Here is a 17,782-nt window from a genome sequence, read left to right on the forward strand (position 1 = left end):
TCATGTTTTAGGGAGGTGAGCAGTATTTGAGAACCAGCTTCAAAGATTTTGAATGCTACATAGGGTCCACTGAGGTGACATCAGAGGTGAGAGGCTGCTCGTTAGAGGCAAGTACTGTGCGCTTGACCACAAAGCCAATTATTACTCAAGATTTGATGCTTTTTTGGGGGCAGGTAGTAAATGTCAAAATCTCTCAATTCTATCGACCATTTGATTAATCTTTCCAATGTTTCAGAACTTTACTGAATGGCCCTTAGAGGGAGTTGCACATAGACACCAATGGTACGGGCCTGAAAGTATAGACATAGCCTTTTTGTCAAGAATACCAGAGCTAACACATTCTTGTTCGCCAATAGGTAAGTCTCTTTGTGTCTGAGAGAATTACTGATGTAGTAGATAGACAATTGAATCAAAATTTCTTCCCTTACAAGAATAGAGATTATAAAGTGAGTTGAAATAACTAGATTGATATATAACAACTCTCCTTGGATAGACTTCAAAAGGTGGTGAGATGGGCTAAATACATCCCGAATTGCTCAAAATCAACCTATCATTCAACTATCCACTAGAAATTGGCATTCCCATCTCTTAGTATCTTAAAAGATAGTAGGTACTTTTCCCAAAGCAAGCCAAGAAACGACACAGGGCGGCATTCCCAAGCACCTTTTAGTATCTTAAATAATGTTATGCTTGAGTATCCGGTACGAGTGGAATCAAGCAGGGCATTTCTTGTCGGCTGTTGAACTAGTGATAAGTAAGTTCTATCTGGCCATGTGCGCACGACTGTCAGACCTCATGTCAAAGCTAAAGGATCTCAAGTTGAAATTCCTGCGCACTTCATTTTTTAGAGAGGGATCTGAGGCACCTTCATCGGTATGATAACATCATTCAAGGCGAAAATGGGAAAAGGCTTGATGTCCTTGGATGTGGTTGCCCTCTTGATTTGTGTTTGTTAGAGTGGGATGCCCCATTATTGCGAGTGGGACGCTCCATTATTGTGGGTGTTACATCTGGTGTCCATTCAATAAATTTTGGATGTCCTTTGGTGGTGGCACTGTTTTTCCCACATACAACACCAATCTATTGCATTTTGAGGATTTATGGTGATAAAGTGATTATTTAGAGTTAGAGTTGCACAAAATCCCATCAAACACGCATATAATATAAATAATAGGCAGAGATACCAAAAGTTTTTACGTAGAAAACCCAAAAAGAGAAAAAATCATAGTGCCTAGCCTAGTCAGAACGATCCATTATAAATTGATAAGTACACATACGCCCTTGTCCCACATGCGAGAATGGGTTAAACATTTTCTAAAAGTGCAACACTTGTATGCAGAAGGACTCATTGCTCAATACTTTGGAGCACTTGTGTCATGGTTCGTTGTTCGGGATGATGCATTGCTCCATAGGGTGCATCACTACTCCGAAATGTTAGTCGTTACTCTGCATAGTGATCCATTACCACAATTTACGTATTGACTCTACACGGTGAACTGTTACTCCACAATTTACGTATTGACTCTATACAATACTTTGTTACTCCGTATCGTATGATTTGGCTATGAACAACGACTCTTTACTCTGCAGGACCGCAGTGTATGTCGTGACCCCAAAAGAAGATTCACTACGATGAGAAAAATTTTCGACGAATTATTTAAAAATGCAGTGCACTCATTTTCCAAACAACCTCTTCTTGCATTTTCAAAACGAAACGCGAGCCATAAGCTCCCTCCGAACGAACCCTAAATTAGAAAATTATTATTTATGTTTACAAAAGGATGATTAAATATTTTCCGTTTTGAAAGCTTAAAAAATCTTCCATTCGTTAAAGATTGCCGCTTTCTTTAATGAAGCAATTAACCCTAATAAATGATAGAGTAATCCGAGGGACAAATCTGACCAAACAAACAACCAGAGCATTATAGCATTGATGAACTGCTCTGATGGGAGATGGATTAATTCATAATTCACCTCAAACCATAACATTAGAGGGTGGTTGATTTGTAAATAGAAAGTTTAATTGGGGATAATTACATACAGGACACTCAAAACATTGATATTTGTAAGTTAACCACCCAGGTAATTGAGGTATTGCATAAATTGCAAATATTTGAACATTGAACCATAGGAATTGAGATAAATTATAAGTTATATTTTCTAATTTACCGGCAGGAATTAAAAAAAAAACAACATAGTTTGATAGTTTTATTATAAAGATCTAATGAATTTAATTCAACTAAAAATTCAACCCACAAGTAACTAGGGCTGTCAAAACGGCTCGTTCTTCGCGAATAACTCGCGTTCGGCTCGTTAATAAGCTCGTATTCGGCTCGTTCGCTAAGTTAACGAGCCGAACACGAACAACACGAACAAATATTTGTCCTTTCGTGTTCGGCTCGTTTTGGCTCGAAATACCACTAATGAATTATATATATTTAATGAGTTGTCCTGTTTAAAATTTTAATTGACTACAAGGCTACAAAGATTTATAATCAATTAAAAGTATTAATGAAGAAAATAGAAAAAAAAAATTATTAAAATTATTAAATTAGATTTTAGATTCAAATGATGTTTTAAATCTTACCCCAATCCTTAACATCTGATGGCTACGTTGTCAAAATGACTCTTTATTTGTGAGCTGCTCGTGTTCGGCTCATTTGTTACGAACACACTTTTTGAGCTCAAAATATAAACGAGCCGAACACGAGCGAGCCTGTGGCTCCCTTATCCCCCTTTACACCCCTACAAGTAACTTATATGTCATTAAATTTAGAATTATTCAATACAATATTTTTAGATAGTGCTGGACAAATTGATATTAAATATTAATTATTTGTGAGATATTTTGTATTGTACAATATTTTTTTGTATTTTAGCACGTATGTTAAACCTGATAAATTTGTTATAGAATTAGAAATGCTAGAAATATTATTTTGTATAATACATATAAATAGTTTTGTTAATTATTATCATCGATATATGCAAATCTATTTCTCCCATAATTTACGGTGTTAATTTTTGTAGTATCTTGTGATATTTAAAATGTCAAAATTGTTAGTATTTATATGTTTATGTTTAAAAATGTGTGCCAAAAATGAAAAAGAAGGGAAGTGTAGGTGATTGTAGTTAGGGGTGTAAATGAGTTGAACACGAGCGAGCCCAGGCTCTGCTCGCGTCGCTCGTGTTCGACTCGTTTATATTTTGAGCCTAAAAAGTGTGTTCGTGTTCAGCTCGTTTGCTTAGCTAGCCAAACATGAGTCGTTCACTAACAGAGAGTCGTTTTAACAACCCTAATCACGTAGCCATAAAATGTTAAAAATTGGAGCAAGATTTAAAACATCATTTAAATCTAATTTAATAATTTTTATTTTATTTTCTTAATTAATACTTTTAATTGATTATAAATCTTTATAGCCTTGTAGTCAATTAATTTTTTTAAAAATACTACATAATTGATTAGTAGTATTTCGAGCCAAAACGAGCAGAACACAAACGAACAAATATTTGTTAAAGCCGAACACAAGCTTCTTAACGAGCCGAACACGAGTTGTTCACAAACAACGAACCGTTTTGACAGCCCTAATTGTGGTTGGAAATTTAAGAGACATAAATGGGGATGGATGTAGAGATCATTTTAATTCATATGGCTTAGTGACTATCTTCAAATATTGGTTGGAGATTTACAACTAATAAACATGTACCAAATCATTATTGATGGAAAAAGAGAAGGTCTTGAGTCAATGCTAAAGCCATTCAAATAATGTTTATATGCTCTAACTCAATATGAGATAAATTTTGGCCCTAACCCACACTTAGGAGAGTTGAAATTGCATTGCACAATAAAAATTATAGTAAATAGAACTAAAGTGCAAAGCAAATAGTATATTATTGATGCACTAAAAAATTATATGATCTACAAATGTTAAAGAACAATTATAGAAAATAAAGTGTTATAGAATAAAGCCACCTAAGAGAATGTTGATTGTAAGAGAAAAAAATGTAGTAATTAGAGTGTTGAAAAATGTATCAATACCTACAAGTGAATGCAAAATTTAAAAAATAAAACTTAATAATATGAACATATTATAAAAATACAACAACACTGTCAAATGAGTGTGGGCTAATAATTTACAAGAAACATTATTCTTTCTAACCTTGGACTAACCTCCTATCAAGATGTAAACTAGTTAAATAAGTCAACCAGATTGGTTGACTTATTTAACTAGTTTAGATAGGAGGTTAGTCCAAGGTTAGAAAGAATAATGGATAACACAAAAAAGGGGAAAAGAACATAATTACATAAGTGGCTTGAAGATGTCACATATATTCATTATAAGGAATAGTAAAAAAAAAGATTCACAGTTTAGGGAAGATATTATAATCATTATATTTTAGACTTATTATTTCTTTGTGAAGAGAACTGATAGAATTGTAGGGCATGATTTCTTGAGTCAATTGCATAAAGATTAGTTATTTATACGCACAAGAGAAGCTAGGGTTGATGACATGGTAGGCTCATCCTAGTTGTATGTGAACAATAAATAGTATATTCTCCAAGCATGAAAGCTATGATTAGTTTGTCAAATAGGTGTAACAAGGCTATTATTTTGTACTTGAGATGGTCACCCTTAGGATGTCAGGAATGAGCAAAAATGATTAATGCCATGTGCAAAGGCTCTATGGCCACATACTTGTAGGCATTGGCTCTCATCATGGAGGCAAAAGTTCTGGCACACAAGCTGATAACTTCTAACACTTTTGATTAATTTTGTTCAATATTTATGAAAATGTTAGCTAACTTAAAGGATGCGATCATTTAGATTCAAGCAATGAACTTAACAATGAGTGGAGGAGAATTTACTCAAATATTTTTTATTGATGCCACCTCAATGATTTGATCGACCTTAAACATATTGAAATTAAATAACAAGCCCTTCGGTACCCAATCGATCGAAAAGACTAACTACCAACCAAATAAGCTGTTTACAAAACGCACTAACCAAATAGTTAAACTGCTTATTCAAAATAGGGGCAGAATGATCAATTTTCCAGAATCAGCTGTATTTCATAAGCGTCAACCAAACAGCCAAATAGCTTATCCGGATCAGCTGCTCATCAGCAAATTATCAGGATAAACTGCTTATCAGCAAAAGTTGGATAAGCTGCAGCTGCCCCAAACAGACCCTAAGATCCGACTAGTGCTTCATAGAGAAGTAACTTATTTTGATGATGGCCAGATTTTTTTTTGTATCATGTTATGAGTTCAAGTGACTAATATTGACAAATCACAATCAAATTCAAACATCACTAAAACATTCAACCAATTGATGTTTACATGTAAGATAAATGAATAAGATAAAAATAGACAATGAATCCATATAGCAATTCAATTACAAACTATATGGAGGCTGTATCAACTGTCACAAGGAACACTTCATGCATAATTGTCTCAAAGTTTGTAAGGTTCTCTAAAATCAAGAAACTTAAAAAAACAAAACATGTAGCGTATTTTATCTCGAAACACTAAAATTAGAAGGAATTAAAATATAAGTAGACAACCACAACAACAAAGCCTTAATCCCACTATGTGGGGTTGGCAATTAAAATATAAGTAGAAAAAGATATAAATGATGAAATGCATATTTTTTGCCTGAAAAGAATGGTATTGAATTTATTCCCAGAATATATTATAGAAATAAAAACACATACAGCTTACCGTTTTTTTAACAGAGCAGAATTAGCCTAATCACAGAGATTTAAAATACGCGAGGAGAGATGATCACAGATTTACCATAGGATTAATAATAAGTGAAAGGCATCTAGACTGACAGCCCAAAAACTTCATGACAGCAGCAGCTAAAATTGGGCAAGCTCTGCCGGCTTAAAATCATGGAAGCACGGTTCCTATTCGATCCATGGGAGTTGACCATTTAGCTGTTTAGTTGGGTTGCTTCGATTTGGTTTCATCGTCATCCTCGCTCTCCAAACCCTGCCAAATAGCAGTTACAAAATCCTCTCATGCTTTAACTTTTCTGATGGCAAGATCAGACTTCACAAACAGGTGAAGTTCTTTTGAAAACATTCGCTATAATTTATTATGATGAAAAGCAACATGATATTTCGCACAATTGAAGAAAAATTTTAGACAATGGGGTCAAAGTATCTTGAAAACAGGTTTCAATTACATGGCATAACTCTTTTAAGATTTGCATGTGCGATTAATTTTGAATCTTAAGAGGATGATGACACCGGGACAAGATCAATTGAAATTAAAAACTATATTTTGAATAGATTTACCAAGAAACCGCTTGCGATCATTTTTTTATTTTTTTGTTTTTATTCTATCATATATATATATATATATATATATATATTGTTATAACAAATTTAGTTGTCTTTTTAAAACACTCAAAATGACTTTTAGATGTTTCGAGTCTTTTTAAAAACAAGATGATTTATTTTTGAAAAAATAAAAATAAAAACAAGCAAAAGATAAACTAAACAAACTTATTGTTAAAATAAAAGAAAGAAATGAAAAACAAAAGTGAACCCAAACATGCCCGAAGTGTTGTGAAGATATGCGCTTACCGAGGTGCCACCAAGCTTATCAAAGTCATCATCCAAAGCATCATCACGATCATCTGGAAACGAATTACACAGTTTAACTTTTCAATTAGATTTGCGGCATCAGGTAATATAGACACTTAGTCCCAAAAAGTCTGCTATTTCTAAAAGCATGCCTCAGAAAAAAATGTTAAAGCAGATGAATATCTTCATTCTTAATTTACTGAATGAAAGTAGAACAAGGAGAACTAACACAAGAATAAAATGTTGGAAGATTTACATAGATACCACTTAATTCCTATATATGTACATATCTAAAACTTAAACTTTAATTTTCACATACAATTCGCCTTTATCTATGCATGAAAAGGTTTATTTCATTTTTTTCGAAGTTAAAATAGTGGTATTTTTTATGTGATTTGAAAGATTTGGGCAGCACAAATTTAAAAGTAAAAGATATGTAAATACATAAGAATGGGGTGGTGAGTACCAGGTCCTTCGTCACTACTTCCAAGGTCTCCCAAAAGGAATACATCCAAGTCCTGCTCTGCAGTGGAGGAAGTTGAAGGCTTGCTTTGCAACTTTGATTCTTTCAGCTCTTCCTTGAGAGCCGGAGTGGTATTTGAGCCATCTTTAGCCTGGTTGCTCTGTTGCGATTGTTCAGAGGCTTTCACACTTAACTCCTCCATATATCGCTTTTCGTATCTGAGCATAAAACAACAAGCTAAATCAGAATAACAAAAATTAACTACTAGAAAAAATGATAATCCTACATATGATACCACTAAACTAAATAAACCCTAATATTGCTGCATGTCCTTTATGTCAGCATCTTTTTAGGCTATATAAAACGCAAGAAGAAACTTACGGGGCAACATGATTGCTCACAAGAATAAAATATATGCGCCAAAACTTTCTCTCTTTCATGTAGCGTGGGCATAGCTCGTATCTGAACTTTGATATTTCCTGCAAATGTTGAGAAGCTAAAAACTCTAAATCTGAACTTCATTAATACATAAATAGTTTCCAAACTTTTGGTGCACGTATTTGACATACAGACAATCTGTTAAAAATATTTCAGTGTATTCCGCAATAATAGTATGCATGTAATTAGCGATAATATGACAAGTTGATCCCTACTGAAATGAGATAAAATGGATTCCCAACGGAGGATGTTATGTCGAGATGAAATGCTTAATAAGATTTGGAGAGATGAACGATAGCAAATTTGTTTAGCTAAAAAAAAAAAATCTTTTTAATGCAATCTAGAGCTTTAAGGGGATGTTAGGATTTCATCAGCAATATTTAAGAAATGGAAATGCCTAAAGCCCCGTCTGGCATCATTTTTTTTTATTATTGTTTTCATTTCTATTTTTATTTTTGTTTTCATTTTTATTTTTATTTTTGAGAACATGTTTGGTTAGTATAATTTTTATATACTTTTATTTTTGTTTTTAAAAACAAATCATCTTGTTTTTAAAAATACTCAAAATACAATATTTTGAGCATTTTTAAAAACAACTGTCACAATCAAATATATTTTAATTCGAATCAAACATAAAAAAAAAAAAAAAAAAGTGATCCCAGACGGAGTCTTGGATGGTTATATCAGGATTTATAACATCTATTTTGCACACCACCTTGTTTTTGGACCAATGCAGCAAAGGGTTGTCACCGATATATCCATTGTTTTTCAATCTGTAAAACAAAGTTTAAAATCTTCTTGTAAAATTGTTTTCTGTTATTGACTTAAAGTATTAGAATGAATCAGACTTCTTAATTGTAAACCAAAAGACACCTCCAAATCGTAAATTCAATTTAGCTTTACTCCATTTCAGTCCAGCGAGATTTAAAATGGATGTAATTTTTGTAAATATTCACTTGATAATAAAATATAACAATAAAATTTCACCTTATATTATACATATAAACCTTGAAAAGACAAATGATTAAATATCAGAGAATTGGGTGACTATCATGTAATATCTTGGGTCATAAGATGTTGTGGAGTGACAAAAGAAAGTTAAATAGATATAGAATAAAGAATGCTATAGTGAAAATGATTGAGCAAGATGGTTTGATAGTAATTTGTTTATGATCAAATATTGTAAATAACCTTGATCTTATTCATTCTCTTGAAACTGGCTTTCATTGATCTAAGAGGGGAAAAAATACTATATCATAATATTGTGCTAGCTCAGAATAAAAAAAATATCAAAAAGAGAGGACAAGCAGATTAAAAGAATGGAGAGTATCCACTGATAAGGAAAGAAGAAGCGCAAAAATCTTTTTATTGCAATTAATATTTAAATAATTATTAATAATACATAAAACTCTTATTAAAAAATATAATTACAAAATTGACCACGTATCTTCCACCTTTTGTTGCACATAACTAAAGCATCTAAATTTATATTTAATTGATTCTATTCTTATTGTTTTTTTAATCTAATCGTTTTTAATTTACTAGTTTTGCCACACATCAACCTTATCATTCTCATTTCGATAACACTTAAATTTGTCTTTCGCTTCTTTATTATCCTACACTCATAATCATACAGCCCAATAATTGAAGTTAATTTTTTTATAAAATTTACCTTCTCCCTTTAGTGAATATACATTAATTTTCAACAAATTTTATCTTCAATTGATACTACTCATTGCTTTTCAAACTAATCATTTGTTAATATATTTTTTCTAATTTTGCCACACATACACCTTCACATTCTCGTTTATACCACTCTTAATTTGCCTTTTACTTTCTCGCTATCCAAAACTCGGATTCATATAGCATAGCTATCGTAATTAAAAATTTATAAAATTTACTTTCAAAACTCTATTATATTAATCTTATAGAAATTACTCTAAAAACATTTCTTTTCATTTTATCCACTTCTTAACTTTACAGGTTATATCATGATTTGTAGTTCTACTATTCTCTATGATCTATACTAAATTTAAGATACTTAAAGCCGTATTGACTGAGTATCAATTGGAATTCAAGAAATATTGATTCACAATTATAACTTTCATACTCATTATAATAACACGTCATATATTCATCCCAGGAACATTGTCTTCTAAATGTTCTCATAATTTAATTTTTCACTCACTTTAGAAAAGGTCCACTACTTCAAACTATTATTTATAAATAGCATACAATAAAAATATATCATTTTAAATATTATTTCTAAGCATCCTTAAAATCATTATTAAAAAAAATAAGAACTTAATTTTGATCATCATGTAATAAAATTGGAAACTTATTAGTCACTGAAAAGCTGACAATGCATTAAAAAGCTTTAGCACAAAAAATGCCTTTAAACTGGATGATCCTAGCAAAACCAAATTGAATCTTTGCTGTTAACTTGATTTTTCTAATCCTATGTTTCATTGCACTCTCCAATAGCTCCATTGCATAACATTAGATTTGATTCTCCTATACTTACGACAGTTATAAACATTTTTCTTCCTAAATACAACTACTAAAATATTTCTTCTTCAATTGTTTAAGATCCTATTACTCTATAAAATTTCATTCCAAATAATCATTATAAAAAAAGTTACCATCAAGTATGTCGATGTCACGACCCAACCCGAAATTTGGAATTAATCAAGACAATAATAGACAGCCCGATGGTTTAAAGAACATTTCATTTTCTTTCTTTAGATTATCGTAACTTCTAATTTATAAAAAGAGTCACTAAATAATCACAAAGTATACTACAAAAAACATCAAATCATTTAGAAACAACAATATAATTTGCAGTTAAAACATCATAAATCAACACACAACAATATATCAATACTTCAAAGTAAACACTACAAAAACTATAATCATAAAATACAATATACTAACTATCAGCAGTAATCCTTTTGCAAATCATTTCTTGTTTGTAAGTCATATCAATCTAAAATACAATATACACAATTTAGTGAGCAATTACACTCATGTATTTAATGAATATACAAAAACTATACATGAATGTCCAACAAAAATACAATTTATTGATATATCAAACAGTAAGCTTTTAAAAAGTTAATTGAACTCTTCTCATTTTAATTTAAGTATTTATCATTTTTAACCTCTTTTAGAAGTCATAGCAGAATTACCGTCATACTAAAAGATATTCTCAAAATTATGCCTATAATTATCCTAAAAAATTCATACCTGTAAGTACCATTAAAAATTTGTGCCTATAGATACCCATGAATTTTTCCTCCGAAAATACACATTTATTATTTTCAATTTCGTTTTTTATGCACGGGTATATCACATCATTTGTCAGTACCGTCTGGGGGTAATCCTGAATGGCTGAACTCTTTACATTTTATTTTCATTAATTACCTCCTCTTAAAGTCATTGAACAATCATTTTCCTTTTTTATCATTTTATTTCATTCATTCCAATGATTTTTTTAGCTTACAACATGCATATAGCTATAAAAACTGGTATCTAAAGGAATAATGTAAGTCTTTATTTAATAAAATATCAATTCAATACATACAAGAAAGTAATTACTCGCCTTAAGTTTGAATGTCATTTTTTTTCATTTGAATTATCATTTTCTTATTTTTCATTTAACACTCATTGCACCTTTAATCATTAATTTAAATCATTACTTTAATGAATACTTAATAGCAAATTAATTAATTAAACAAAACCTTTTTATATAAATAAAATACCCAAACTCTTACCTTACCAAAATTTGCTCGGGTCGACCTCCCTTCTCCCTTAGCTTGCACACTTCACCTACTTCTTCTCCCTCCAAGCTCAAATTCTAATCTTGAGTTATGATTTAATCAAACTTTCTATCAACATTAATTAAATAAACACACACTCAATATATATTTTTATATAAAGTTTATTAAATAACTTAATTAAAATTTTAATCATCTTTAATAAGTCTTGGTCGACTGCCCTAACCCACATGCTCACATACCTCCTTATACTTCTTCCTTTGAGCGCTTGGTTTACTTCACCTCTTTTTGACAGAGTTGGGCACCTTCTTCCCCTTACTTCATCTTTCTTCTTTCACATGACGATTTCTTCCGACACACTAGGGCACGAGCTCCTCTTGCAACCCTAAATCTCCCTCGCCTCCTCCTATGACCTCCTCTACTAAGCTCGACACGATAGTGATGTCGAATGTGAGGCTCCTCCTCGAAGCCCCAGTTCTCTTCTTCCCTCGACTAGGATCTCCTCCTTTCACGATGCAATAATCAAAAGCCTCCCACACCCGTAAGTGATGACTTCTTCCCTTCCTTCTCATTCTTCTTATTTCTCTTCTACGAATCGACTAGGGCACGCTCAAAGCTCTTTCTTCTCACAATCTCCCGCACTTGATCTCTCTCTCTCTCTCTCGCTATGTTGACTCTTTTGTAACTCCAAAACGAGCGAGTTTCCTTAAGTGAAACTATCGAGATGGTTATTCAATCCCGCCGATTTGATTTTTCTAATTAAAAGTTCAGTTCGTCCTCGAAATTTGAAAAGAATAATATAAAAGCAAACATACCTTAACTGAAGGGTTGGACATATCTTTCTTGTGTATCTAAAACTTTCTCCCATGTAGCATTTTCTGAGCCATGTCTCTAAATAATTTTTATAAATGGAATTTCTCTATTACGAATCTTCTTCAAATAAAAAATTCAGTATCATTTCAGACTCTTCAATATAAATTATGTCAGGTTGTTTATCAATTTAGTCCGCTATCAATCTATTTAATTTATCTATAATCTACTTCCTAAAAGAAGAAATATGGAAAACAAGATGTAGTCCCTGCATATGAGCTAGTAAAGCCAATCTGTAAGTGAAATTTTCATCTCTCCAAAATCTCATATTAACTTATATATACGGGGCTCAAATTTTTTCGTATTTCCAAATCTTTGCAAACCATTCAAATTAATAATTTTGATAAAAACAAACTCTCCAACTTCAAACTCAATAAGTATGTGCTTGGCATCATAATATTTCTTTTATTTGTCATGCAGTCTTTAATTTGTATCTGATATGTCTAATATTTTCAATAACATCATCAACAAAGTCAGCTCCAATGATATTTCTTTCATCTGCTTCCAGCCCAACAACATAAAGGTGCCCTGCACTTTCTTCCATGAAAAACTTCATATGGAGTCATCCCAATACCGGTCTGCTAACTATTATTATAAGCAAATTCTACTAACGGTATATGTAATTCCCACCCCCACCAAACTCAAAAACACGTAACCTTAATGGATCCTCCAAAGTCTAAATAGTCTTTTATGATTGATCAACTTTCTGAGAAAGAAAGATCGCACTAAAAGTCAATTGTGTGTCCAAATTCTCATGAATCTTCTTCCACAATCTCGAATTAAATCTATCATCTCTATCTAAAATAATAAATCATGCAACCTTATAATATGACCCACATATAAGTTAGTTAACTTCTTAACAATATTTATGTGTCGAATATAAAAAAAATGGACATATTTAGTCAATTTATTGACAATTACCAAGATAGCATCACAACTTGTCGTGACCTAGCCAATCCAATGATAAATTCCATAGCAATAATTATTCATTTCTACTCTGGAATAGGTAAAGGCTATAACTAACTTATTGGGCACTGTCGTTCTACTAGCTGACATTTAGGACATTTAACAACAAATTTTATCACATTCCTCTTCAATCCTCGCCACCAAAATGTTTCTTTAAGCTCCTGGTGCATTTTATTACTCTTTGGGTGAATTGTATAGCCAGACAAATGTGTTTCCTCTAGAATCTCCTTCGTCAATCCATCCATTCACAACTGGAACAAAAATCTTGTCTTTATATTTCAATAAGTCATTTTCATCCATCATATATTTCTTCAAATAGTCTCTTAAACAGCTCCAAGATTTTCAAAACACGGTTATATCTAGCTAATGAATCAATGATTTTGCCTTTCAAAGTAGATTGAATTGTTAGCTGATTTAACTGAATTATATTCTCATCACTAAAGTCAATCACTGACAGCTCAAGTATTTCCATATCTTAGACCAACTCCTAATGAGTAATCAAATAATTTGAACTACTTGAAGTCTTCCTGCTCGACGCTTCTACAATCACATTTGTCTTCCACGGATGGTAATGAAATCTAAATCATAATATTTAAACTTCAACGATCTCATCTGTCTCAGATTCAACTATTTCTATGTAAAGTTATGCTTCAAACTCTAATGATTAGTAAATATCTCACATCTGACCCCATATAGATAGTGTCTCCATATCTTAAGCGCATAAACAACTGTTCCAAGACTCAAACATGTGTGGGATAATTTATATTATGATTCTTCAATTGCCTTGAAGCAGAAGCAATAACTCTTCTATGTTGCATAACTATACAACACAAACCATTCAAAGATGCATCACTGAAAAAAATCTGAAACTCATGTGATCATGGAGGAATAACCAACACTTAAGCATTCATCAAGCAATACAACTCCGAAAAATCCACTCCACAAGATCAGTTCAATCAAACTTTACTAATTTTTGTATTATTATGGATAAAGGCATAGCTATCCAACAAAACCCTTCTACAATTCTCGTATAATAACAAGTCAGATTTAGTAAACCCCTGACCTTAGTAACAGTAGTAGGTCTTAGCCAATCTGCAATCGCCTTGATCTTATTATAATCCATAGATATGTCATCTTCACTGATAATATGCCGATGAAAAACCACACTTCTACGTAAAAATTTACTAAGAAAATTTGGCATCTAATATATTCTCTTTAAAAACATGAGGAACAATATGTCAAAAATTTGTATGGTTGTTTCAACTCTAGAATACACCAATCGTCGATAAAGACAATCACAAAAGAATTCAGAAATTGCCTGAAGATCATATTCATCAGATTCCTAAAAATTGTTGGAGTATTAATCAGTCGAACTGACATCAACACAAATGCATAGTGTCCATATCTGGTCAAACAAGTCATCAAACATAAATGCATCATATTCATCAAACACAACGCTTTAATCCTCAATTGGTGATAGCCTAACCTTATATCAATTTTTGAAAATACAAACACTCCTTCCAATTGATCAAACAAGTCATCAATCACTGATAATGAATCTTTGTCTTTAATTGTGTGCTTATTTAACTCTTTGTAGTCAATGCACATTCTAAAGCTCCCATCTTTCTTCTTCACCAATAATATTAGAGCTCTCCAAAGTGAGGTACTAGGCCGGATGAACCCTTTATCTAATAATTCCTGCAATTGATTTTTTAACTCGTGCAACTCCTTAATTGTCATTCTATAGAGTGCTTTGGATACTAGCTCAAAACTTGGCAAGAGTTTAATAGTGAAATCAATCTCTCGTATTGGAGGTAATTTTCATTAATCATCAAGAACTTCTGAATATTCCCTTACCACTGTAATATCACCCAAAGATTTTAATTCCTCAAAAGTATTTGTCACATGAGCAAGTAAACATTAGTTTTCACAACTCAATAATTTTAAATTTTTATCATATATTCCAACCCTCTATCTCCACAAAATATAATTTTTGTATCCCCAAGTATATTTATTTTAATAACCTTTTTATTGCAATCAATTATGATAAAATTTTTAGACAACCAATATAATCCTAAAATTGCTTCAAACTCCACCAAGGGTATCACAATTAGTCGTGCATCAAAATCATTCCCACCAATCTTTAGTTTCACCTCATACAATTGATTAACCTCCATAAAAATATCATTTGACATTCTAACAGATAATTTCACAGACATTAAGGTACTATTTAATGGCATTGCTTAAACTAATTCCACAGCTACAAAAGAATGTGATGCTTCTATACCAAAAAATATTCTTATTGGCTTATTCTGAAGATATATGATATATATTACATTAAAAACATTGCATTGCGCATTTAGGGTTGACTTATTAATGTATTTGAGTTCTTACATGATGTTATGAATGACAAGACATGAAATGAACTCTATTATAATTTAAGGGTTAAAAATTTTTAAATGTAAAACATAGATGTGATAACTTTAGGGGAATCATTAACTTTCTACTATGAAAGTGCATAAATCCTGGGTTGAATATTACATTGAATTTGACATTGAAATGACACTGATTTAGTAGACTTGATTTCCCTTGGCCTGCCAAAGCTTATCTGAGGTGGTGCAACACTACACCTAGAATTTGCTGGAACCCTCTGTCCCAAGCTAAGGTAATTCCTCACCATGTCTTGGTTGTTGGCAGCAAAAACATGTGTTTGATCCAGAAAGCAACTCACCCTTGTGAGATCTTCCACACATATCACACTTCCTAACTTCATTATGGCGGTCAACAGTGTTGGATTTGGCCTTCTTAGCACATATATTTTTTTACTGAAAGAATTACCTATATTGAGAGCCCTGAGGGAACATAGATCGCTTTGAATTCCTCTTCTTCTGAAAGTTTTCCTCCGAGTAGTAGTAAATCCAGCTTAATCCTCCTGACCCTCTCCACCAAAACAGAGTAGCCATTGATTCCAATAGGAATCAGTGGAATCAGTGGCTTTCTAATTATATCCTTTAGATCAGACAAAAACCTAGGACACTTCTCCTCAGCTTTGGAATCAACTTGAGTGCATACCTAGAAAAGATAGTGAATTTTGCATCGTGCTGCATTATTGAACGGTCACCCTACACTAGCCTGATAAATTTTTCATGCATCTATCTCTGGCTGACAGTGATACGAACCAGTTTCTAAAGTTTTTCACAACTTTCTCCCGTTGAACCAATTGATTGGTTCTATCTCCAAACTTCTCCTGCAACTTTCCTCGTCATCATCTCTGAGCTTCTCCTTCAAAGACAATGGTGGCAAGTGTAACCCTTCTATCTAGAGAACAAGAAAACTCGTCAATAATCTTATCTACTTTCAATAGCCAATTCTCAACATCCACAAGACTTTCTCCTCCATAAAATAAAGGTGGTCTTATATCCTGAATCAGTTTTAAATATTTGGTCATTTGGTCTCCCTCACTAGAACTAGTCTAAGACTTAGAGTTCCTGAGCATTTGAGTTACTGCAGTCATCATCTCAGCAAAAATATCTATGTTTACTGAGGCATTCGGAGGTGTATCAGTCTCAGTGTTATTATGACTAAATTCCTCTGGATTATCGATATTTCTGAAATAACATAACAAAGAATATAATTAAACACAATTTAATCAATCATTTATATTGTCTATCAGTTAATTCAATCAATCTAATAATTCTTTTTTATCAAAATTGAAATATAAATCATCTGATACCACTTTTGTCACGACTCGACCCAGAATTTAGAATTAACCAAGGCGAAAACAAGTAGTCGGATGGTGTAATTAATATTTCATTTATTTTCTATAGATTATCAAAAAAATTTAATTTATAAAAATGGCACTAAGAAACCAAAATATATACTACAGAGAAAATCAAATTATTGAGAAATAACAACATAATCTGCAAGTAAAATAACATCTCAAACTAACACAAAACAGTATGTCACTACTCCGAAGTAAAAAGTACAATAACTACAATCATAATACACAACATATTACATATTAACGGTAGTCATTTTCCTGTATATCATCTCTCGCATGTTAATCTATCAATCTAATATTTTCATGAAAACACCCATTAATTTTTAAGAATAAGTTACACCACTTAGTGAACAATTATAATTTTATATGTATTAGATTAATATGCCAATACTATACATGAATGCCTCAATAAAATAGAATTTATCGATAAATCCGATAAATCAAACTGTAAACTTTTATTTTTGACTTAATTCCTGTTTTAATTTAAATATTTATAATTTTAACATATTTTAAGTCATATCAGAATTACCGTCATACTCTAAGTTGTCCTCAAAATTTTACACCATAAGGTATACTTTCATCATTTTCATTTCTATTTTATTTTTCGTGCACGGGTACATCTTATCTCTTACCAGCATTATCTAAGGGTAATCCTTAATAACTTATGTCATTACATTTCATTTCCTTTAATTACCTCCTTTTAAAGTTATTGAATAATAATTTGCTATTGTTATCATTTCATTTCATTTATTTCAACGATTCATTTAATTTACAACATGCATATAATTATAAAAATAGATATCGGAAGCACTAATGCAAGTCTTATTTGATAAAACATCAATTTCATAAGTATAAAAAAGTAATTACTCGCCTAAAATCTAAATGTCTCTCTTTCCC

General features: G+C 31.8%; 1 protein-coding gene across 1 annotated transcript in view; it reads right to left on the reverse strand.

Annotated features, from left to right (window-relative positions):
- Positions 1–5,633: 5,633 nt before the first annotated feature.
- LOC110031784 overlaps positions 5,634–17,782 on the reverse strand; it is a 14,979-nt gene continuing 2,830 nt past the window's right edge. Inside the window, exons 3-6 of the mRNA XM_020735182.1 lie at positions 7,436–7,533; positions 7,058–7,272; positions 6,592–6,644; positions 5,634–5,992 (exon numbers count right to left, since the gene is read on the reverse strand). Of these exons, the coding sequence (XP_020590841.1) occupies positions 5,942–5,992; positions 6,592–6,644; positions 7,058–7,272; positions 7,436–7,533 (417 nt within the window). The 3' untranslated portion in view covers positions 5,634–5,941. The remainder of the gene's footprint in view (positions 5,993–6,591; positions 6,645–7,057; positions 7,273–7,435; positions 7,534–17,782) is intronic.

The sequence above is a fragment of the Phalaenopsis equestris genome, unplaced genomic scaffold (genome assembly GCF_001263595.1).
Source record: "Phalaenopsis equestris unplaced genomic scaffold, ASM126359v1 Scaffold000840, whole genome shotgun sequence".
Lineage (NCBI taxonomy): Eukaryota > Viridiplantae > Streptophyta > Magnoliopsida > Asparagales > Orchidaceae > Phalaenopsis > Phalaenopsis equestris.